The 25,261-nt window shown below is 37.4% G+C and overlaps 1 protein-coding gene across 1 annotated transcript in view; it reads right to left on the bottom strand.

Annotated features, from left to right (window-relative positions):
- GPC5 (glypican 5) overlaps positions 1-25,261 on the bottom strand; it is a 649,065-nt gene that overhangs the window by 312,931 nt on the left and 310,873 nt on the right. The window contains exon 5 of the mRNA XM_088021980.1: positions 11,273-11,398. Within this exon, the coding sequence (XP_087878106.1) occupies positions 11,273-11,398 (126 nt within the window). The remainder of the gene's footprint in view (positions 1-11,272; positions 11,399-25,261) is intronic.

Here is a 25,261-nt window from a genome sequence, read left to right as displayed (position 1 = left end):
GAAGAGGAAGGAATTCTACTTCCAAACGGTTTTTGGCCACAAGACTAAGACATCAACTTCTGTCGGAAACTCCAGCCAGTTGGCCTGCCCTCCAGATCTAAGACTTGCCAGCCTCCATGACCACACAGGCCAACTCCCTCACATTTCTTTCTCTATGCAGATGATAGAAGATAGGTACTATTGATACCATTCGTTCTATTTCTCTGCAGAACCCTAACTAATACACCTAATATGTTACTCTATGCCCGTCACATAAAAAGCTCACTCACTGCAGATTTCATTGACGCTGTGGTTTCTGCCCAGCAGAGCCTCACTTCTTACCTCTGAAGAACCATGTATCCCAATTGAAAAGTGTGACTTCAAATCAGACGGCAGTGACTCATTTCCGAACCAACAGCACCAAACATTTTTCACTGCTTTGCATTACTCCTCATATTTCAATATTCCATGCGAGCTAAAAGAAGATATTAATTTTGCCTGATACAAAATAATTTAAATATATTATCCAAAATGTTGTTGATTTAATGATCCAGTATACCTAAAAGTGCCTAGACTTCATCTAATCATCCAAGAAGGGACCCATATTTCATCCAATATATAATTGACATTTCATATTTAATTCATATAAAGTTTATATGAATATGTTTACATCATCACACAGACTGTACTACCTACACGTGTTACCTTACTGACAGCAAAGAGTCTTTAATTTAAAGGAAAGAAAGGCTTTCTTGCTGTCAGAACTATATAGAATGGGGGAAGAAATGTGTAGCAATTTACCAGTTTATGTTAAAGATTGGCTGATACTGATAGAGGAAATTCAAAAATTATATTGTATTTCTTGAGATGGAAATACCATTTTTCTGATTATAATAACATGGGCATGTTATTCAAAAATGTAAGCACTACCTTGAAGTGTATGAAGTGCAAAATTTTATTATTGCATTTCCCCTTCTCCCAGCCACTTAGAGTTTTGTAACATTTGGGGTCCACTGACTTTTAAGCTACTTTCCAAACTTGAGATTCATTTCCTTCATGATTGTAAGACTCTTGGATTTCTTATTCAGTATCTAAAAGATTCATATCTTGAACTCATTGTGGCTTCCATTACATATAAAACTGATGAGACACAGAACTTTGTAAGTAGTTTATACAAATACTCAAAAAAATTTGCATTTATCTATTTCCCCAGGAAAACAAAACAACAACAAAAATCTTAAAACATTTCCTGATTTGAGTATAGTTATGAGAAATGAACTCTTCAGAACAACGAGATAAATAATTATATTAATCAAGCACGTCAAAACATAAAGGTCAATATCCTCCAAATGCTACATTCATTAATATGCAAGTAGGTGCAAATCATATTTTGGAAACCCATTTCAACATTATCGAACAAAGCTTATATATTTGCCTTGAAGAATGCATCAGAAAATAAGGATTTTGTTGGTTGGGCAATAAAATGTACTCATAACTGATGAGATGTTCTAATAAAATTTATGAGACTATACTGGAGTCTATTTGAAGAAGAAAGTATTATGAATAAGTGGCTGTTCTCTTTCATCTCTCTCCTGGTGTTTTATTTTAAAATATAATAAATCATTTGCTGATGAATTTATATGCTCTGCTGCAGAAATACAGGACTAGACTAAGAAAAACTATGTGTCCACTTTATAGTTTAGCAAACTTACACCTATTTTACTGAACAGGGAAGAGTTTCTCGCATGTAAGCTCAATATGAAAATGAAGGATAAATAAGGAACTGCTCTGGCTAAAATAGGTAGAGGCATCCTGGAGGCCTTTTAGACGGCTGTTGTTTTGCACTAACACAATCTGGAAGTCACACGTCTACGGAACTGTGATGAAATCCGTAACCCCAAATAGATAACAACTTCTGTGCCAAACAGATGGGAAAAGGTCCTTTAGGTTTCCAGTTCAGTAAACTTTTATCTTGCTATCTTTTTTTTTTTTAAATCTTCCTCTACCCACAATCCCTGATGGAAACAAGTTAACAAGTTTAAAACAGTTTGTGTGTACTGTGTAGGTCTGGCAAGAAACCCGGTAGAGACACGGTGAAGGCTGATGTTCAAACTCATTTTGTTCCAGGGATTCTCTTCACATTATGTATTTCCTTTGGGAATTCAATGGATGGAAAGGAATGGCCAGAAGGGGAGCAGCCTTGAAACGGTCATGTCACCAAAACAATCTGGTGTGTGACATACTGAAATTTAGTATGGCTTCGGAGACTGATTTCCAGTCAACTGGTAGTTCATTAATGATCAACCCTAAGATGCTACAGCCAGTGACTGAATATTCCCGAACTACTGCTTAGGAGCAAACTATTTTTATTTTATCTTTATAGTGCTTTTTCTTTGTAAATTAACCTTTAGTGATCCCTTAAGAAAACTCCTATGTTGCGTGGGTACAGCTCAGACAATAATTCTCTACAGTTAGAGTATTTGATTAACTTCCTATCAAGACATCTATTCTTTACTTACAACCTCGATGAAATTATCATTTAAAATATTAAATAATATCAAGAAAATATTAATAAGGGACTATCTCCTACTCCAAACCAAGATCCTTAATACCAATTTTTACCAACTCATAAACTAACCTCCATACAGATCTGTGTTTTCCAAATGAGTCTTCTGAAGAGAGAAGTTCAATCCAATAGGGTTTTATTTCTACTGAAGTAATAAATGAGTGTACAGTGTTGAATAAGAAGATTTAACAGTTGTTGAATGTTTACTATGTGATAGCTAGGACTCTAAATTGTGTCTGTGAATAACATTTTATTCTCAAATACGAGACAGGTATTATTGTCAGCCACATTTTAAAAAATAGCATAACGGATACAATTAGTGGTTAATGAACGTGCCTGAATTCACTTTACTAGTAAGTGGCTAATCTTTACTGAGAACCTTGGTAGCCTGCCTCCTGAGCCTAACATTTGTAACCTCTGGGCTTTAAGGGCTTTCTGAATGAATGGCTGGTATAATGAACAAAAGGGAGGCTCAATACTAAATAGGACACGCCCATGAAGCTCAAATGAAAGCGTGCTGAGGAGAAAAGATAATCTGAAAGGTTACCCACAAATGGAAATAATGCAATTAACAGGCCACCAACTTGAGGCATTTCTTTCGAGATTGCATTTGCTCCCACTCTCTCTTGCTTCCAAGTCTGCTGATTAAAATTCCATCCAACCTCGAAGATTCTGCAAACTATTCACACTTGTAATTATTTGCTCCGTGTTCATGTCCTCTATATCCTAATCTGATGAGAGATGGCTCATGGCTGTCTTGTCCATCACTGTGTCCCCCGTGTCTAGAACAATGTGAGAGTAGCTACTTGACAATGTAATTTTTCATGTCTTCTCATTTTTGTACCTCTATCTTTTATTATAGAATTTTCAAACATCTACAAATACAGAGACTAGGCAGCCCTGTACCTATAATACAGCTTCCATAATTATCCACACACTGAAAACCTTGTATGACCCTCTTCTCCCCATTCACTGAATTATTTTAAAAGCAAATCCTAGACCTCATCTAATCTCATCCATAAATATTTTAGAGAAGTTATTTTAAATGAGTGAGTGGAAAAAAAATGAATGGAGACGCCTATCACATATTACCTCTTTTATTAAATACTTTTTGAATCCCCTCGATCAAATGAGATTTCCACCCCTAATTATTTGAAAGCCTGTGGGATTTTTTGGTGTTCCTTACTTCATAGCATCTGTTCCGCTGCGTACAGAGTGTGAACATGTTCTCTACCTGTTTTTAGATTCTAAGCCCCTCAGAGGTGGGGACAATGTCTTACATTTGCATATCATTCGAGGGCTACTGCAGTGTTCTGAACTTAGAATCTAGTTTTCTGTTTCCTACACACCAGTTCCAAATGCATGCAAAAAGATCTAAAATAGCCCTCTTTCTGTTTCCATTTCAGCCAAGAACAAGACAATAGACGGGATCCCAAACTCAGGTGTTAGATAAGAAAAGCAGATGACTAAAACCTGTTTTCAGTTCATCTTCATATCCACCTTAATTGTATAAAAGGATTGAGGTTGAGGAGGCCGAAGGAGAGAATTTCTCTGAAGAAACTTGTTGGGACAGCTGTGGCATTCTCCCATTCATTCATCCTAAGTGAGAGAGGCTTTAGGGATCCTTGGAGTTTGAAAAGATTAAAAGGACTGGGAGTAGATCTATGCCTAAGAACAGCAGCCCCATGGAGGAAGGTCCCCACCTAGCAGCAGAGTAACGAGATGGAGCTACGCAGGGCATAGGCCATACTCCCACCAGAAGCCAGAGAGAGAGAAGCAGTGTTTCTATGGTCTAGAGAAGATCATGTTGGAGAACAAGACCCCACCAGAAGATCTCAGCAGCAAGAAGCCAGAGGTTTACCATCAGAGGAAGAAAAATGGGGAGGAGGCATTGTCTTGAGCCCACGAAGCCTTAGATCAGCTCTTCACACCTGCCAAGCTAGGACTCAGTAGCGAGAAATACAAAATTATCAGTCGAAAGGAACTTCCTCTTCTCTCTCACTTCTGCCCCATCATCCCTCAAGCTCCCAACATGGGGGAGCTGGAAACACTGCCTGGAGGTCAAGGAGGACATGAGGTCAGTGTGTGGACGAGGAGAACACAAGGTTGTCCACTCCCCACCACAGGCCCCTCCTAGACTGACTCAGTACCCGACTGAGGAATGGGGAGAAACGACCACTTGGAGTTTTGATTATTAAGTTGGATTAGACCTTTTTGTTACAGAATTTAGACTTTTTATGGGACTGAATTTAATTACTAAATTTACACTGGTTGTGGGACTAATGACAATAAAAAGTCCTTTAGACATTAATTGTGACCAAAGGCTTTTGAGAATTGGCCATGACTTCATTCTAGTGACACAGTAGAAAGGAGCCTTCTGAGGAGGTTTAATGAGGCAGTTCCCACTCTCACCTTTCTGAGTCCAACTCCCTGAATATAACGATTACACACTTAACAGGAGACATGAGGCTACTAAGCCAGTAAGCCAGGGAAGAGGGATTCAGAAGAAACATCTCAGTTCAGAAGATGGGATAACATGCAATTATTACCAAATTAATGGAGCATTTTTAGAAAAGACCAAAATGTGTATATTGACCTGGAAAAAAAATGGATATTTTCCTAGGTTTTAACACTAGTTAGGAAAGTCAGGACTTGGAGCAAAGCTGATACAAAGCGCATCCTCTTGCTACTGTCTATGTCATTTTCTACAGAACCAAACTACTGCAGGCACCACTCAAAGAAAAATTATTTGCCAAGCGAGTGTACTAGAGTAAGGCAGAGAGAGATTGTACACAACCAAGAAGTCTGCAAAGCCGACATGTCAGCCATTCCTGCATTTGTCCTGTTGGACCTGAAATGTGTATTCTGCAATGGGATGAACTGGACAGTCCCTTATATCTAAAACCATACTTTTTTTAATTTTTTTCACAAAAGAGCAAAAATATTTCAGTTTGTCCCTTACTGAGGATTATAAACTCAGGCTTTTGACCTTGGGCAGGCCTTGGCACTTTTATCCACCCCCAACCCAGAGGCCTCATCTGTGATAAAAATAATCACACCTAGTATGTCTCTAACCCAGAATACATGAACTTCTTAGAATTCTTTAGACTCTGGTTTCCCCAAAACAACTACGGAAATGCACACGATGAGACAGGCATGATTTTAAGGTTAAGTCAGAAAGCAAACCAATCAACATCTAGAGTCAGCCACAGGCAGAAACTCCTACGACTCATCTTATTTCTTCTCACCTTTCAGCACTCAGTTTTAAACCCACATATTACCCACCAGAGTCTTATCACCGCGCCACCTCCCCAACCCCCACATCTCTCAGTTCTCAATAACACTTGTAAAATTTCGTGTTCCTCAGAGTCCTCTTATCTTTAAAAAATTACTGATAGGTGTTCAATGATACTAATCATTCTTAACTCGTCAGGTAATACAGGAGTTCTGTTATGAAAGAAATTGCAGTAGAGAAGAAGAAAGAAGATCTATGACATATAAATGCAAAAAGTATGAGAGGCGTCATGGTGGAGTTAGAGGTTATGAACAGACACAAATGAGGGGACTTGTTTCATGAGGACTCCAGATTAAAGTGGGAGTTTGGCAAAGCTGGACATACAGCTGCATGCAGAAAATGGTGTAGTTGAAAATCATTCCATTAATAGTGGGAAACTCAGAGCCCACGGTAGACTGCCGTGATGGGGTCAGGGTGGGATGTCTCCTAACCACATCTCTTAAGCCTCTTTGAATTCTGAACCACATCAGATGGGCCATAGGTATGATAATAATGATGATTATAATGAAGGTCCAAGATCGAAATTTCAAGGGGGGGGGGAAGAAATACAAAACAGATTGTTGTTTTTGTTGTTGTTTGTTTTTTTAATTTTTTTTTAAAGATTTTACTTATTTATTTATTTGAGAGAGAGAGCGAGAGAAACAGCATGAGAGGGGAGAGGGTCAGAGGGAAAAGCAGGCTCCTCGCTGAGCTGGGAGCCCAACGTGGGACTCGATCCCAGGACTCCGGGATCATGACCTGAGCCGAAGGCAGTCGCGCAGCCAAAACAGATTGTTGTTTAAGTCACGAAGAACATACTGCCTTTGCACAAGCAACACAGGAAAAGCAACTAGGTGTTACATTAATGAAAATCAGAACAATCCTGAGAACTGATTGCTTTGTAGTCCCCAACATTTGGAAACTAGGCCAGGTGTTTAAAAAAAAAAAGAGAGATAAATAAAATATAGTTGAATGCAGCAAGGTCAAGAAGAAGAAAGATTGAAGATGAGTAGTTTTTCAGATATATAATGTAAAGGGGAAAAAATGAGGTTACAAGGTATTATATTTATACTTCAATTAAAAATAAAAAAATTTAAGTTTTTAAAGAAATGTATGAACCAAGGAGGTGCATACAAGGATCAGCCAGCAGCTTTGTATCACAAAATAAATACACAGATATATTCGGATATCTATCTATCTATCTATACATACATATATATATATATATACACACACACAGATATATTCTGATAAATAAAAAATAAACACACAGGTCTATTTGGAGATATATATATATATATATAAAATACACACACACACACACACACATAAATCTCCAGGAAAAATATCATTGTCTGGAAATCTGATAATAGAGAAGTATAAAGACTCGGAGACTTGTAAGGTTTTATATTTTTATCTGATTTTTAAAAATTCAATTTTATTCTGTTGGAAGGGGCACCTTATCATAACAGTTTGAAAGGAAAACACTGAATTATGAAAGAAGCATTAAGGAACAATAACTCAAGACGAAGTAGAAATCATGTGGATTATTAATTTTAGGAGGACACCTCACAGCTACTGGCTAGTCTGAGAGTTGCTGTGCAGGTCATAAATTCCCAGAGACTGAGGGAGAGTAACTGAATTAACCGTCTATTAATCAGAAAGGAAAAGGAAGCCCTGGTAATTAAGTAGCTGTCACCTGCACATCAATACTCGGAAAGCCGAAGTGCAAACCATCAAACAATCAATTTGTAATCACAGAGAACTGAGAACAGAGCTCTGAGAACAGAAAGACTGACACAACACGCCTTTCAGAGAACAATTTTGTTTCATGATGAAGTGACAGGAGGGGCAGATAAGAGGGACTTTGAGAGATAGAGACTGCATGGAATTCGGTAATACATTTTCATCTTAAACCAGAAGTTCTTTGAACTGTTGATCTCAATGTGGCCGCAGAGTACAGGGCATGCATGCTGTCTTTGAAATCATTTGAATTAAAGTAGATGTTTTGTTTCACAAATTAAACACTCCTTATATACTACAGATACTTGAGATATTTTCAGCTACAATCACAAAGGAATTCCACCTCTTTTGATGAGCACAAAGGTAATTTCACCCAATTTTATAGGACTGTCATAATATTGAAACAATCAGTATGGCTCTCCTATTCTTTGAGACAGCACGTCTGTGCACATAAATAATCTTATCAATCATCTCCTAAAAAATGCCTTCAGGAGAAGAAGTCTTGCCAAAATAATCACTTTGCTCTTACAATGAATGATAGACTCAGTCTTGGCCACCAATTTATCCTATTGATGTGGCATAATTTCTCTAGGATGAATCTGATGAGTATTATAATCCACCATAAGAAAGGAAAAACTACTATCATACCCAAATGTAGTATACATTCACTTGATACTCATTTCTTCACAATGTGATGGCATTATTTATCTCAACTAAGTGCAGATCTCTGAAATGAATGTTTTATTTGAGGATCATAGTGCTTTTGAACAGTGATCACTGCTATGCTTCCTTTTTTCTTTAGGAGAAAGTAGCTAATAATTCAAGATTGCAACATTCATCAGGACTTGACTTTATGTTGAAGACTTCTTACACAAACTCACTAGTTCAGTATTTACCCATACCCATTACTGCTTTGATAAAACTATATCACAAAATTACTACGAAAATCCAACTTAGCTAGAAATTCTATGTAAAAATAGCACTTTCACTTCAAAAAAAGCATTATAAAAAGAAGAAAACAATAACATCCCATAATTCTAACATCACTGCAACATCTGTTCTCCTTAATCATAAATACAATGCAAATAAAAAAAAACCCAGTACTTCTTAAGTATATTAGCAGTTTCCATGTAACTGTCCAAAAATATTCTAGGCAGAGCCAATATTGCTTTTTTTTATTTATTCAGATCTGCTGGTAAAATATGTAATATCTTAGTTTTAACTATTTTTAATTTAATAATTATTTGAAATTATTCCACATTAGCAGATAAAAATATGCACAGTTTTTGACAAACACATAATATTCCATGGTGAAGGCACCACAATTAACCAGATGTGATGGATATTTAGGTTTTAGCACTGACTTTGCCCTGAAGGGAAAAAATGTCCTGCTGTATGTTTATGTCAAGAATTGGCTGAGCCACAAATAAAAATACAATTCAAATAATATAGTTTTTTTTAAAAAAAAGTCAAGCATACAAGAGAGTTTTCTCAAGATCAAATAGAAAAGAGATACCGCCCAATCAGCTTGCTTTGGAGCATGAGGGAGTCAAGTTTTGGGAGAATTAAATGAGATAATGCTTGCAAAACCTTGGCTGACTGCCAGAAAATAATCAGGGCTGAAAAACGTTCATTTTGAAAGTTGCGCGGAGATGGCGCTAGAGAGCCAGTGTGTGAGGCCTGTCTGCCAGCAGGTGAGCCAAGAGGAGTGGAAGTGCGTAGTGGATGGACCTGAAGAAATATTCTCAAGGATAGGAAAGTGACAGTTAAGGTGATGAGGTAGAAGGGTTGTTTGAGAGAAGATTAAGGCAAAGTGTAAGGTGTTCTCAGGAGAGTGGAGTCGAACAGCGCACTTGGAAGTGGCCGACAGGAGGCTGGGTGGTACAGCGAAGGGGAGATTAAGCTGGAAGCAAATGAGAATCATGAGAATCCCTCATTTTCTTTATCAGAAATGTGGATACTTTGTACAGAGAATTCTTGCTAAAGATGAGCTTTTTTTTTTTTATTCCTAAACCATGAATGAGGTCTTAAGAAATACACGATATAGAAGAAAATATATTCTTTGAGTTGAAAATACGATCTCTCTAAAGTTTTCCCAAATCATTGATTTCCCCAATAGCGTTTCCTGTTATACAAACTCCAGACCAAACAGTCGAGAGGAGTGGGGCAAGCTGACACTAAGGTTCTTGTAGCACTCTAGAATGAGATGATATAGTGTAATGCAATATATCACGTTTTTATATAACATACTAAATCTTTCATTAATCACCAAGGGATTCTCATTAGCCCTTGTGTTAATACACAAAAAGTTCAATTCCAGCTTGAACAAACTGAGAGGAGAAAGCAGAAGTCAAAGTATAATTTAATTATTAGATCTAAGTGGCAGAATTTTCAGTGACATGAAGACTAAAAGAAATCAGTTCCAGGCATACTATGAGTGCTCTCAAGAAAGGCAAGAAAGGTAAATTTAGAAAATATGTTCTAACATCCAAAGGACATAATGAACAAAGAACACTAGCCATGTCAGCCAAATATTATATTTAAATTTAATTATGTTCCTGTAGTTAATAATTTTTTTCTGCAAAATCTAAGAATCTCTAGGAGACACTCAGATATAAACTACAGAATAATCATTTATTGTATCAGGAAATAAGCTTTAACTATAATAAATATGATCACACAGAAATACATAAACAGTTTTTATTATTTAAATGTATTTAATTGGAGTATATGTTTGTCATGGTAAGCTTAATTTGCTAATGACTTCTTTTTTTAGCTAATGATATTCCAGTTCAACTTAGCGCTCTTGTGGTAACTAAACCACCTATCTTCATGTGGAGTAGGCATGTTTGTAAATCAGAAAGCTTAACACCCTATTTCTCTTTTTGCAGATTGTTCAAAATAAAATACATGAAAACATTCAAGTTCAAATGCAACCCAAGCCAACATTCTGTAACAATCATCAGCACTGGAAAATCAAAAGAGCAATTCCCAACCAATTATTAATGACCACTGTTATATATTATGGAGGGAGAATTTAGGACTTTCTCAAGATCAGGAGATTATTTCAGAGTACGATCAGTTATAGGAAGCAAAGGAAAAGAAAATGTCAAAGAAATTCTAGACAATGAGGAAAAAAATCGTAAAAAATTTCACTCCTGAGCTTGAGAACAATTGACAACACACAAATAAATAATGCTTCAAACAGACACACATGGACGTACCCCCACTCTAACATAGATACTCACATGCACACACACACATACACAAAGAGACAATTGTAGGACGGACATATTAACACTGCTGAGACTCATATTCATATATCCATGAATCTTTGCACAGGTATTCACATTTCACTGAATTTCTTCACTTTCTAAAATTCATAAAGCTAAATGAAAAAAGTAAGATACTTGATAAACAAGACAGACTGGACAGAAGGTAAATAATACTTATCGAAAAAATGGATTATTGGTAGGTCTGAGATAGGTAGAAAGGAAGAAAGAATGTTCAAACACCACAGAATTGTTATCACATTTCTAAAATGTCAAAAAGGATCAAATCTATTTCTAACAAACTAAAGAGACGAAACTGATGTAAACTCTAACCTATGGGGCAAAGTTAAAACTGAAGTGGTCCATTCAAGACCCAGGAAAAGAAAGCAAGGATGAAAAGAGCCATGATATTTTCACAGACCACTACACATAAAATACCTTTTTACTATATCTTCCCCATTCCAGCACGGCAGCCCATCAGCAGCGGCTAATTCATTAACACAAAGCTCATCAGCCAGGCCTCCATAGAACGTCCTGTACAGTCGAAGACTGTTGATAAATTCTCTGAATGGGAAAACAAAGAAAACAATTAAAACCAAAAATCCACAATAAATGCCAATATAAATGGCATAATTTGTTATGCATGACATACAGAATGCACTTTTTTTATTTTCACTGCTTATTTTTTATATATTCTCAATACTTTTCTAACAATCAAGATAAATACGGTATTTTTTTTTAAAAAGAATGCTAGTATTCAAATTTACTCTTTGTTGTTGTTGTTGTTGTTTTTAAAGATTTTATTTATTTATTTGAGAGAGAGAGACACAACGAGAGAGGGAACATAAGCAGGGGGAGTGGGAGAGGGAGAAGCAGGCTTCCCGCCGAGCAGGGAGCCCGATGCGGGGCTCGATCCCAGGATCTTGGGATCATGACCCGAGCCGAAGGCAGACGCCCAACCGACTGAGCCACCCAGGTACCCCAAATTTACTCTTTTGAATCCAAGTTTTCACAGGGTATGAATTTTATATAATCCAGTCTGAGAAGTCGTGAAGAGTACATACACACACGCATCCCACTTTATCTAAGTATCCCTAAAAGCCTTTAATAGGTGTGCCATCTAAATCACAGTGATACTACTTACTTTTCCATACAGAAATATCAGAAATTGATTAACAAGCTAATCAATTGCTTACTGATTAAAAGTTTATTAAACTTGGGTGGTTTTCCTATTTGGGTCTTCTCTTTGGTGTTTAACAACATAAAATAGTATGTCTTCACTGATGTGGGAAACAGAGGCAGAAGAAAAATTATTAAATTTCCTTACTACCTACAGCCCATTGACAAGTCCTTGAAACAGGCAGAGTGACCTTCCTCTAGGGACTCAATTTCCTGGATGTTAATACTTTGCTAAGGGCAACAGGCTTATCTTAGCCTGACCCTAAAAATTCCTTTGGAAATTTCCTATATCTCTACCCCCCAAGATACATGTTGGCAATCATCCCCCAAGCATATGATATACATTTGAAGGGTCTCATGACTCAGATTTTATTAGACAGTAATAAATGGCACTTTCCCAACAGCTAAGCCCCCTGAAGTTCCTGGAAACCTTGCTTCCAAAATACCTGGGAGACTTACATGCTATCCCCAACTCCCTCCCAACTTGAAAGTACACAATGGGCCACTTCTCATGAACCCCGTGCAGCTCTTTCTGCCCACGGGTCCTGTCCCCGTGCTTTAATAAAACCATCTTTTTGCACCAAAGGCATCTCAATAATTCTTTCTTGGCCATCAGCTTTAAACCCTAACATTTCTCCTACATCATTCACTAAATACAAAAAACCCCAAATACATAACACGTTTCAAAAGCACGAAAATAAAAGTTGTTGGAAGGAATATTATTTAATACATTGACTTTTTTCCCCCCTCTCATACTACATCTCTTTCCCCCATTAATTATCGGAAGGGAAAATTCAACAAAAAAGTAGTTGGCTTTTTAACTTAAAAAGCCAAAACTTTCAAGTTTTAAAATCAAAGTTTTGAGGTCCTAAGAACCTGAATTTTAGCATTTCAGAAAACCAAGTCCTAAAAACTATACTTCTGAACTTTTTAAACATAAACTAAAGTTTTGGACAATGAAATGAAAAGCCATTAACTTAATACAGAAGACATGTCCTCTGGACTAAAATACAGGGACAGGAGAAAGAAAGCAAACCAGAAATCCATAGGTTGAGTAGTTAAAATGCAGCAATTATAAAATTGCATCCCCCACTGATATTTTAAAAATACCTGCTTTAAAAATGAGATCAAAGAGGAGGGTGGCTCTAAATTATAGCTGAAATGAGCAAATTTAAAAAAAAATTAAATCCGATTTTGACAGCACTGATGCTCAACTGTATTAATTTTAAAATTCTCTCTCTTAGCGGTTTCCAAAGAGCTCTTTGTGTAAATGGCTGGAGTTATGAGTAACTACCAATCTACAGGAAGGATAAATGTCATTTTCAAATATGTAACATCTGAAATCAGAGAGATCTGAAGTTCCCACAGCAAATGTTTGGTGAGTATTTAACCAAACTTTTAGCAAAGCTTGATCAGACATGTAATAACATGACTGCAGGAAGTATAAATCTGACTTCTAACTTATACTCAATTCCCCCAATAAAGTATGCTGTATTTTCTCACGAGCATAGTAACCACTCATTTATACTTATTTATACTTTTTTTAAAGGGGAGAGGCAGAGGGAGAGGGAGAGGGAGAGAAAGACTCTTAAACAGGCTCCACGCCCAGCACAGTGCCCAACACCGGGCTTGATCTTAAGCCCCTAAGATCACGACCTGAGCCAAAATCAAGAGTCAGATGGCTTAATCGATAGGGGCACCAGGTGCCCCTATACTTATTTATACTTTAAGTTGGTTTCCTCTACTAGAAAATAAGTCCCCCTTCCCACCCCATGAGGGCCATATTCCTACTAACTGGAATGCATGAACAAATACCAATTCCGATGTTGCAGCTACTAAAACATAATGGATGAAGCCAACTGATTCTTTCCTAGAGGGGTGGGGTTTAATAAATGGAAAGATGTGTGACTTCTGTCCCGAATTCTGTTTACTATAAATGATCACCTATTCGGAATCAAAGAGTCTTCTAGAAGTGAAGAGCCCTGGCACAAATGACTGGAATGTTGAGATCTCCAAATTGATGAGCTAAAACTGAATTGATATTTCTTATGGACCCCAAACCTCTTCCTCCAAACTCAGCGAATGGTGCCTTCACAACCAGTAGATCATACTGGGTAAAGCTTTACATCTTTCTTGCCTAGTCCTCTTTCCCCATGCTACTCTCATGGCCTTCGGTGAAGCCCTTATCATCTCTCTGGAATTACTGCACTCTAATCTCTTCCTTGACAATCACCTCTCATCCTCCAAGAAATCCACCTCTTAAAATTCAAATGTGATATCCCCCAGACTATGTCACTCATTTGCTTAAAGCCATCAATGGCTCTCTCTTCTCTACAGGAGAAAATCTAAATTTCTTGGAAAGGCATATAAGGCACCCTCTCTCACCTCCATTTCAGCAGCAAAGCAAACCAAACTTTAGGCTTCCACAAAAGTGAGAGACTTACTGTTCCCCAAACATACCTTCAGGCCTCTGCATGAGTTCCCTCTGAAAGCATCATATCCTAGAAGATTTCCATTCACTCTGTAAAGCAGCTATAACTTTACTCTATAAAGTTACTTGTCACAAACTACTAAACACTATTGAGTACCAAGCTCCGTGTTGGCACTATAGCTAAATAAGAGTCCCTACCTTCTAAGAATGCACTTTCTGGTGAAAATCTACAATAATAGCACAGTGTTAATAGTGCCGCATTTGAGCACAGAGAAGGAATCAGGAAATATGTACAAACAAGATACTACTTCAGTATTTCATGCAAAAAAAAAAAAAGCAAACAAACAAAAAACAATAAGCCAATGTAAAGAGGAAAGAGAATCTTGTATATTCCGAGAGTCATATGCAGTTAGGAAGTGGGGAGTGGGCTTATGGGAATTATAGTTAAAAGGTAGGAAGACGCCAGTTTGTAATCAGCCTTATTGATCACCAAAAAACTGTTTCAGTTTTCTTCAGAAGGCAGTGGGAGCCATTAAAAGTTTTCCAGCAAGCAAGTGATGGCCTCGTGACAGTATTGTGGAAATAGGTAGAAAGTCAGTGAGGTCACTTAGCGGGCTATAACCAAGACTCAGGGGGAGGAAATATGAGGATGAGAAAAAAACACCTGTCAGTGAGCATCATGAAAAGTGTTAGATTTGAAAGACATTAGGAATCTAGAACTGACAGTAAAAGTAAAAGTTTTAATATAACTCCTAACTGTCTTTCTCACCCCCCTAAGGTGACTGAGGGGATGATTATCTCAGTGCTATTCACTGAGACAAGAAATAAAGGAAGGGAAACACAACTCTTTCAATGTCCCACACTACACTTAGGATTGCTCTTCTCCTGTTCAATATTTTCATCTTTCCGTGGCACATATCACTGTCTATTCTAGCATGTCATGTACTTACTTATTATGTTTTACTGTTTCTTATCTGTCTCCCATGCTAGAAGAAAAGATTCAGGCAGGCAGGGCCTTTTTTTTTTTTTTTTTTGGTTTTACTCACCGATATAGATCTTAAAGCTGTGAAGGCATATAGTAAGCTCAATAATTAGTAATTAAATTAATAAGAGTTAAAACTAATTAATAATTAAGTCTATGCTATGTTCAGTTTGCGATTTCTTTGGAACATACAGAAAGAGAAATCATGTAAAATGCTACTTTCAGACCTACTACGTGTAACATCATCTGGGGATCTTGCCATAATGCAGACTCAATAGTCCTGGGGTAGAGCCCAAGATTCTACATTTCAATGAAGCACTCAGATGATGCTGCAGCTACTGGTACAAGAACCGTGAATACCGTGGATGTTTGCTGTTGGATATGTAACCTTGGAATCAGGGGACTGGGTGTGTGATGTGAGAGTCATTATCTCTAGAGATGGTGACTGATGTCATGAATGTGGATGAAATCTCTCAGGCAAATAACAGGTAGTAAGAAAAAGTCAAAGGAACTCTGAAGTGCATTGAGCAAAGGAAGAAAATCTCCAATGATAAGAGCTGTGAACATTAAAGAATAGGGGAATTTGAACCTAGAGAGATTCCCCACAGTGTAAAATGCCATTATGAGAGGTTACTTAAAATAATGAAAATGTCCTTTATATGTGGTCCCTCAAAAATTCGTACGTTGAGACAAGGCCTTTAAAAGGTAAATAGGCTCAAATGAGGTCATATGGGTAGATCCTAATTCAATAGGACTGGTGTCCTAATAACAAGAAGAGATGGGAGGGGTGCATGTGCACAGAGGAGAGGCCATATGAGGACGCACAGCGGAAGCATCCGTCTGCAAGACAAAGAGAGAAACCTTAGGAGAAACCAAACCTGTCAGCATCTTGATCTTGGACTTCCAGCTTCCAGAACTGTGAGAACATTGATGCCTGTTGTTTAAGCCACCTGGTCTGTGGTACTTTGTTATGGCAGGCCTAGCAAACTAATACAATAATGAAAGCATTTGAAATTGAGTAATGGCCTTCAGATTTGCAGTATGATGAATATTAAAGAGAAAGTGAGAAACTAAGAGTAGAGTCCCAAAGACGAACATTAAGGGAGTTTTGTGTGTGTGTGTGTGTGTCTGTGTGAATATGCAAGAGATTTGAAAATATTTGTGTATGAAAGGGAAGGAGATAGCAAGGGTTTGTGGTTCATTAGATTGTTCGGAAATATCCCAGTTCTCTACATTCTGGGCACAAAGCCACTCTGAAGCTAGCTTTAGTATGTGACTTGCTCTGGGTTCTAGTAAGTGTATGCAGAGTGATGTATGTACCCTTCAAGCTTAAGCTTTAAGAACCAATGTGGTTTTGCCAACTTCCGTTTCCCTCTCCCCTGACTGCTGGCAATGTGTCACAGGGAGGCTGATTGGTCATTCAGAGGCTTAAATCAAGGGCCACTTGAGCAGCGCCCCCTGCTGGTCCAAAATGTGAACAGGCTAAAATGTGAAGGAAAACGCTTTTGAACCAATGTTAGGTTGTTTGCTACCATATCATAATTTAGTCTTTCCTAATTGATAAAAAGATAGAAAAAGAAAAATTAAAAATTGATAGGTCACAAATTCTGAAGAGAGAGGAAGAGTTACTTTAAAGAGATTAGCTTTGGAACAAATTCTCTAAGACTAAAAAGGACTGAAGAAAGTCTGTGGAAGTTAAGATAAAGTTTTGGTTTGTGAAGACAGAAATCTGAAGGGAGATCCTGCTTCAGAACTTTATATTCTGTGTTTGGAGGTTTTTAGGTCACAGGAATTAAGAGCAGCATTTGTTGCAAGAAGTGGTTGCCCTGGAGGGCCAAGGGATCTACACTGGATATAGAAAAACCTGAATTGGGAAATGAAGGGGATAAAGCACCGGTAGCTATAATGAGGTAAAAAAGATGTATCTACTGCCACAGAGCCAATTAATGTTGGTCCTATTACAAGAATCCATACTTACAGTTCCCAGGTCAATCCTTGGCCTACTGCACACCATCATGCCTCCTTTTCAAGTTTTGCATGAAAAGTCTCAATGAATAAAATACTCTATTCTTTGGATGATTCGAAATTTAACTTCCGGGAAGGGTGACTATATCCATGCAATTATTTTTCTACAGTTATGAGAGTCTTTCCAGTTAAAACTAGGAGCATAATAAATGTAGGGAGATGCTAAAATTTCCAGCTAATTATCCTTGATGGGCTATGTTACAAATGTCCGCTGTTCACCTTAATCTTCAGACATATTAGTCTTGCCAGTAACAGAAAATATTTTTTTAAATTTTTAAAATATTAAAAAAAAACAGAAAAACATTCTTTGTCAGAATATTTATTCAAAGCATCTATGTCAAGGCCGTAAACAAATTAATACCTTCTCATCTGGGCCTGCAACAGTTTAACAAATGACCTGCCTGTGGAGTTTTGCCCCCCTGTCTTCTGTTCACTGCATGTCCCATGTTGTAACCAGAAATCAGCCCAACACTTGACCGTTTCACAACCCTAACGCTTCAGATGAAATGTCTTACCATGGCACACAATCTCTCCACTCTCCAGCCCTTAGCCTCCCACGTCAGTCCCCCTTCCCTCCACTCACACACCCCAGCCAAAACTGCACACTTATACTCACACAGCAGAAGACACTTCCATATTTACAGGATAAGAATCTGAGTTTAGCACATGCAGCTTCCTCTAACCCTGGACAGCCTTTTCCGCTCTCACTCTCCCAAACTTCTGCCCGTCCTTCAAGATCCAGCTTAAAGCTCATCTGCCTTCTACGTCCTTGTCTGACCAGTATGCACAGTTTTGTTTGCTCATCCTTGTTTCTTACACAGCACTTGGCGTCTGTTTCGCAGTCCTGGCTATCTGATATTATAATCCCTAATGTTTGTACGTCTGTCTCCCTGGGTAGAGGGCTCGTTCAATACAGGCAAGAGCCACGTCTTCTTTATATCCCCAGGGTTTGGGTCACAGTTTGGTACCCAACAGGCCATCAACAAATTCTCCCTGGAATTGGGGATTCCAGATGCCGTCTGAGTTTTTAACCGTGCCAGAATTAGAAGTTTCTAAAAGAAAAGCATTTTTTAAATGATAACAATAATTGAAATTCCTCGAAGGATCCAGTTGACTTGGGAAACTTGAAATTAGAAAACCCATTCCTAGACTGTGGGGAAACAGACCTTCCTCGTGTGCTGCGTTAGAAAATGAAGAACTTAAAAGGGCAGGACCTCAAGCTGTGCGAGACTACACAGGCTCAAGTCGGAGTGCATATATATGAGCTGCTGAAATTAATATGTGGGGACATAATATTTAGTCACACTGCTCTGTAAGACAGCTATCATAATTAATACCTCACAGATAGACTGTGTTACAAAAACAGAAAGAGCCTGAGACCATCTGTTCCAGGGGCTTTTTGTCCTAACTGCACATTGTCATCGCCAAGGAAATATTTAAACTCTAACTCCTAGATTTTCCCTCATTCAGATGTATTGGTCTGGAGTGGGACCTGGGCATCCAAGTGTTTCTGGAAGCTTCCTATAAGATCCATATGTATGGCCAGGGTAGAGGACCCATGATTTAGTCTAGTTCTCTTATTTTGAAACTAAGGAAAAGCAAAAATCAGAGAAGGTAAAAACATGTGAAAAGCGAGGAAGTTATCTACTCAGGAATTTATTCGTAGCAGACCTCAACATCTTTCACTAATTAATTAACTAAATAATCATTAGTAAACATGCCATCACTTAGCCAAGTCAGCTGATATTGAATATCTGATAAATCAAAGCTGAATGAATCTTTACATAGAAGAATAGTTCCATCCGTTTCAAAAATTTTCCTGAAATTATCACCCTGTTAACAGAACACAATCAGTAGATTCTTAGACCAGAAAACATAGATAGATCACTTCTGTCTGCCAAAATCTGCACTTAGAAGACACTATGTTTAAACAGGATTTATCTGTATATTTCTACCAGTCTGAAAGGTCTGGTGAAGGACGCAGGGAGCGGGGCAAATTCTGCTCCCTGGCTAATGAGCAGCTTTGTCCACTGTGCTAGCACCATAAAGAGGAAAAAGGCTGTGGCACAATTGTTCATTCATAGCTTGCAGCCTTGTTTGCCCTGAGCTTACTAAAGGCAAGGGAGAAACATGGACCAGCATAGTTATTGCTTCATTGCTTCCCATGCCCTTGAGGCCAGCAGTGCCAGAAAGGGCTCCTGATGCATCACGTGGTAAAAAAAAAAAAATATGAAAGGAAATGCAACTCACCCTGAAGTGTCATTTATAGTTTGGTTGACATAGGAATGCCCAGTTACTACTATCAAAATGAGCAATGCTCCTGATTGGCTGGACCATTATAATCGACTTTAGTAACTTTATAATCGACTTAGTAATTTTAAGGATAAAATTAACATAAACAGCTTTTCATAAACAGTGCAATGAATAAAAAAGGCACATGAAGAACAAGTTAATATCCGTGCCTCTATAGTGTGTCCATCTGTAACCCACGTTAGCAGCCTGGTATGCTTTCTTCAGTTGCTCTAATGTGCACGCTAACAAGTAACCAAAAACAGACAGAGATAAAGAAAGACATAGTAACGGTTTGTTTTAACAAAACTGGGACCAAGCTATATACATGGACACGCAATTGGCTTTTCTCACTTGACAATATATCATTAACCCATTTCAAATGAATAAATCTTGGTCTTACTTTTTTGATATAGCTGTATAATATTCCATAATCTTAATATAGCAACTCTACCGTAATCTACCAAAATATTCCACTAAACTAATTTATATTTTAATTAATAAGGCTGATACGTTCCTCATACGTCTGGCTTAAAGAGTGGCAACCACATGTTTCAAACTTTGCTGATCTCCCAGGGAGCTGTTTTCACTTAAGCATATGGCCCTGATTTTACATTTGATTTTGCATTTCATTTCATTAGATGTTGCTGAACACAGAGCTATATTCAAAAGGCAAGCCTCTCGATCTTATATCTTTATCTAGCAGGAATTTGTTTCAATTTTAAAACATTCATAAACAGTCACTTCCTCTCCTTTTTTTCCAACTGAACACAATGTAAAAGAGATGATTTCTAATTTTGACCCAAACTAATTATCTGGAACAGTATTGGAGAAGAATCTTATTTTCAAATGGAACTTTTCTCTGTGGAATGTTTCAGACTACACGTTCCTTTATTTAATGACACGTATTGATTTTTTTTTTACCCCCTAAAGTCAGTCCACAAATAATACAGAACCCAAATTAAAAGCAGCGCTTCCCATACTGTTTGAAAATATCTGTCGAACAAAGGTCAAATGTGCAGTTTGCTAGTTAATGGCCTGAGGCAAAGTTAAGGTTAATGTGGCACTAATGAGCAGGCTCAACCCTGTAGAGATGTCTGACCACAGTTGTCAAACAGCAGACATTTAAAATGTCAATCTCCCACTCAGCAGAGGAAATCTATAATTACACGTTTCCAGATAAGAACTATTTTCTCTTGTGTTTCTGAATCTATATTTAATAAGTTTATTTTATTGTCAACTAAGTCATTCTATTTGACAAAATATTTTTATAATCGTCAAAATAGAAAAATATTTAGATTACTGTTCTACAGCGGTAACAGTTCTTGCTGTAAATGCTTGAAAGTAATTAAATTTATACAGTCAGATTAGCTAGCGGGAAAACTGAAATCTAGTTTGCTGGCCCCTTTCCATAGACTTTGTGACACATGGAAAGGTGGGTAGAAAAAGGTGACTATGACACAGAGAAAGCAATGCAATGTGTAGCACCATTTATCACAAATGTAAATGTGTTACAAGCACATTGTACTTGTATTTGCTTAAAAAGAAAAAAAAAACCTATTTTTCTGAAAAGAGAAATTCATAAAGTGTGCTCTCTGAACCCCACTTGAATCCGCTCTTCATTATGGAAGCTGTGACGGAAGGATCTGCACCATTCTCAAAGAGAAGTATTTTTTTTTCTGACTAAATGATTCCAGGTTTTTTTCTCCTCATAGGAAGTCTTCTTGTTCACATGACATGATTTCCCTTCCTTAGAAGATTTACTGTGCTTTCTCAACAAAGCTGAAGGGGTTAAGATGGGCAGTTGGTTGGGGAGCACCAAGGGAAGGAATGAGAAGAAGAAATGGAAAGGAGCCCTGGAGATATGCCAATATCCTCAGATATTCTCTGCAGAAGATTCTTTTCGACATGGGCTCTATGTTTAACACTCCGTCGTGGTGATTTTACACCAGTTCTGAGTGGGACATTCACATCCATCTATACAATTAATGGAGACACCTCTATTCCTCACTTTTCAGTAATGCTCCAAACCCAACACATTGCCATTAAATGTCTCAGTAAAAAGCACCCTTTCTGAAAGCATCCTCCTTTAAAAAGAGTGATTTAAACCTGATGTCAAAACTAGGTCTTCAAAACTCTCATCTCGTTTTCCCATATTGTAAAAATGTACCGTAAAAAGCCCTGACTGTTCTCCATTAAAAAGGACTTTAAACAAAGATCTTAATTGATTTATAAAAATAAACACAAGATCACATGTCCAATATTTAAACAAATTTGAGCATCCAGCCCAAAAGAGGTGAGACATAATTTCTCCTACCTCATGATTTTTTTCGTTTTAGTAAAAATATGCAATTATCTGCTCAGTTCTACTGGTTTCAGGAAGCATGCTATTGCTTTTTCAACAGGAAAAAAAAAACGTCTAGGACATGATTGGGTCAAGACCAATAAGAAGATTAAATCAAAAGATTTTTGCAGATCTAACGATTCTAGTATACTTCCTTAATACTAAGAATCATTACTGAGCACCTATACCGAGATTCAGCATTTAAGGTCAAATCTTGAATGTTACTCTTTTTTGCAGTAAAATGTTTTCTATGGTTACTAACATTTTAACTATAAACTCTGTGACTTAGAGGATATGAGAACATATTCTGTACAATATTTTCCTCTCTCAGCATGAGCAGAAAACTAATAAAAAAACCTTTCCCTTTAATAGTCTGCCAATAAATGGGCTTCTTCCTCATTCCTTCTTCTGTTTTTTTTTTTTTATTTTTTTTTTTTTTTTCCATTTTGTGATTTCAATCCTCTATTCCTGGTCACTGCTACCCACCAACTTATCTGATTGATGGACAATATATGTCTGGTATAAATTGTTCTTGCTTGCATCCTTGGTTACTATATGTCTCTCAGTGCAGATACTTGTGTTCCTGAACTCTGGTATAAAGATGGGCTTTAGGGTCAGAAAATCTATAATTAAAAGGGTTCAGAAAAAATGAGTTATTTTCATCTTCAATTTTATTCCTATTATTCTGGTAATTCTCATTTTAGAAAGAAATGGCTCTTGAATGTTACACATAACCCAGGTGCTAGTTTGGGTGGCACAGAATATTACTGACCAATGCTGAGTAATGTATAATTACCTTTGCTCAAGTATGACACTGCAAATATTGTCCATGTGATGAGAATTATAATAATACTGCCTTCCATCACAATCATTCATACATCTGTTTGTTTACATAAGGCTTAGTTTACATTGGAAAATGCAGACAAACCAAATACAATGAAGATTATAAATCCTTTGAGTTTACTCAATTTGTGGGACCCCGAAAGTCACAGGGTTCATGTCTAACAGGATTCTTGCTGAAAAGAGTGAAACCAATACAGCCAAAGGAGCACCTCAGACCTGCTGATCTTCAGTCATCAAACAGAATGAAGCATATTCTTGAGAAGAAACCTTGATCTGAAAGTCTATGATATGGGCCTAAATAAAAAAGAGTCGTCCTGAGACTACCTCTGAACTTTCATTCAGTTGCGTTTCCATGTACGACTCTGGAGATCATGATGTGTCCTGGACTGGTTGATATACATTTGTGTCTGGGAGTGAAGATGGAAAACAAAAACAAAAACAAAACAAAACAAAGAAAAAACAGTGCCTCCATCAAATGATATAATCCACCCCCCCAGAAACACATTTCTCTTATTTTGAGGACAATTGTGGAGGAATTGCAGCTCTGTCATTTCCCTTAAACATGCAATGGGATAAAAAAATAAATACCCTGTTCTCCGTTTTCCCATATTATTATATGCATCATTTAGACACTTCCAATGCCATTAACAGATTTAAACTGATAGAAATGTTTTTTGCTATGTAAAACCAAGTGGAAGAAAGTGTTTAGTACTCTTGCTATCGACTGAGCACCCATGATGCTTCTACATACAATTAATTGAGAAATAAGCCTCACTCATCAACCTGATTTAGGCCCCATAGATTCTTCTAAAAATTCTGAAATCATTTTTATACACTCCCACAAAAATCATCAATTTCAGTATGACATGACTTTAAATCTTCCTTACCTCTCCAAAAATTGAGTGGAAAAAAAAAAAAAAAGGAGCTGAATTTGAAGTTTTATTTTTCAACTCTACATATGTTTACTGACTTTGCAAATGAAAAAAGGACAGAGGAGTCACTTTTTGAAAGGAGGGAAAAAAGAAAGAAAACATATTCTCAGGTATATTAGGCAGGGAGAATTTCACTCCCAGTTTGATTTTTTTGTTTGGGGGAGATTTTGAGCCATAAAAATGGGATAACCCTACAGTCACAATCATAAACACTACTGAAGAACTTCTAGCTCATTTGGCAAAGCTGCTACTGGGAAATAGGTTTTTGGAGAATCAGTTTGGGAAAAACTGTCAAAATTAAAGGTCATTCTTCCTATGGCTGAGAAAAAATATGTATATTTTTTATTCTTTTTGTAGTGAGAAATTTGAGGAGACTTCTCTCTACTCACAGTTGAGAGCATCAGTATTACAGATGTTGCAAATTAACGTGAGGACCAAAGCCTTATGGACCATCAGGGTAACTTTAAAGAGGTTAGAATAAATCTCACACTCCCTGATATAAAACTACCTTCATCTAAGCAAACAAGTTATAAGAGTTCTAACAGCAGCCAGTGATAGCTATACAAATCTGCTTTCTATAATTTTCCATAATTGCTACCATCAGAAAAAAAAGACTATCTGTTAGATACCAAACATGTACCCATAGCCACGTCTAAGACCAATGACAATTCCAACTTCTAGTCCGTACCTTCCAGCACAAATACTGCTCAGTGTTAGTTTAATCATTCACTGCTTGGATTTAGCTTCAGATATGTCGTGAAACGGTCACTAATTTTTCCATGAACATCTAAAAAGTAAGAGCAAACCTCAGTTTTAAAGGTTTTCTTTTTAATATTAGTTTTAGCCGGAGCAAAGTGCTTTTCAACACAACAAAATGTTGTATGTATTTGTTTATGGACTTTCTTTTTCTGGGAAGTTTTTATCAGATTCTCAGTGGGATACGTGACCCGCAAAGGTTAAGCACCACTAGCCTAAACTTTTGCCATATGTTTGTTCTGCCTTCTGGCATTCCTTCTTCCTGTGTGCCTGGTTTTTGACCCCCTAGGGTCCTGCTTTTCATTATTCATATAGGTCTTGACGCTGTCCTGCCTGGGAGCTCCCTTTTCCTCAGCCCTGTTCTGGCCTGGCCTCTTGCCCCTACCCAAAGCCTTGCCTTGGCCTGCCCTGCCCTGAGTGCCCTCGCTCCTACCACTCACCAAGCACTGTTTTAAATTAACCAGAAATGTTCTCATTGAAGGGAACATAACTTTTATTTTAGTAAATTAAACTTACAGGTAATAAATAATAAAGGCACCTCAAAGAAGCACTAACTTCCTTTTAGGAAACAGATTGGAAATTGCCTTCTCCAGTCCTATAAGTGATATTAAATTTTTCTGAGTTGACTTTTTCCTGACCGATGGAT

This window comes from Eumetopias jubatus, unplaced genomic scaffold (assembly GCF_037043125.1).
Source record: "Eumetopias jubatus isolate StellerSeaLion01/CBP00866 unplaced genomic scaffold, mEumJub1_p1.0 scaffold_3, whole genome shotgun sequence".
NCBI lineage: Eukaryota > Metazoa > Chordata > Mammalia > Carnivora > Otariidae > Eumetopias > Eumetopias jubatus.
Note: the sequence above shows the minus strand (reverse complement) of the source record. Positions and strands in the feature narration are given on the sequence as shown.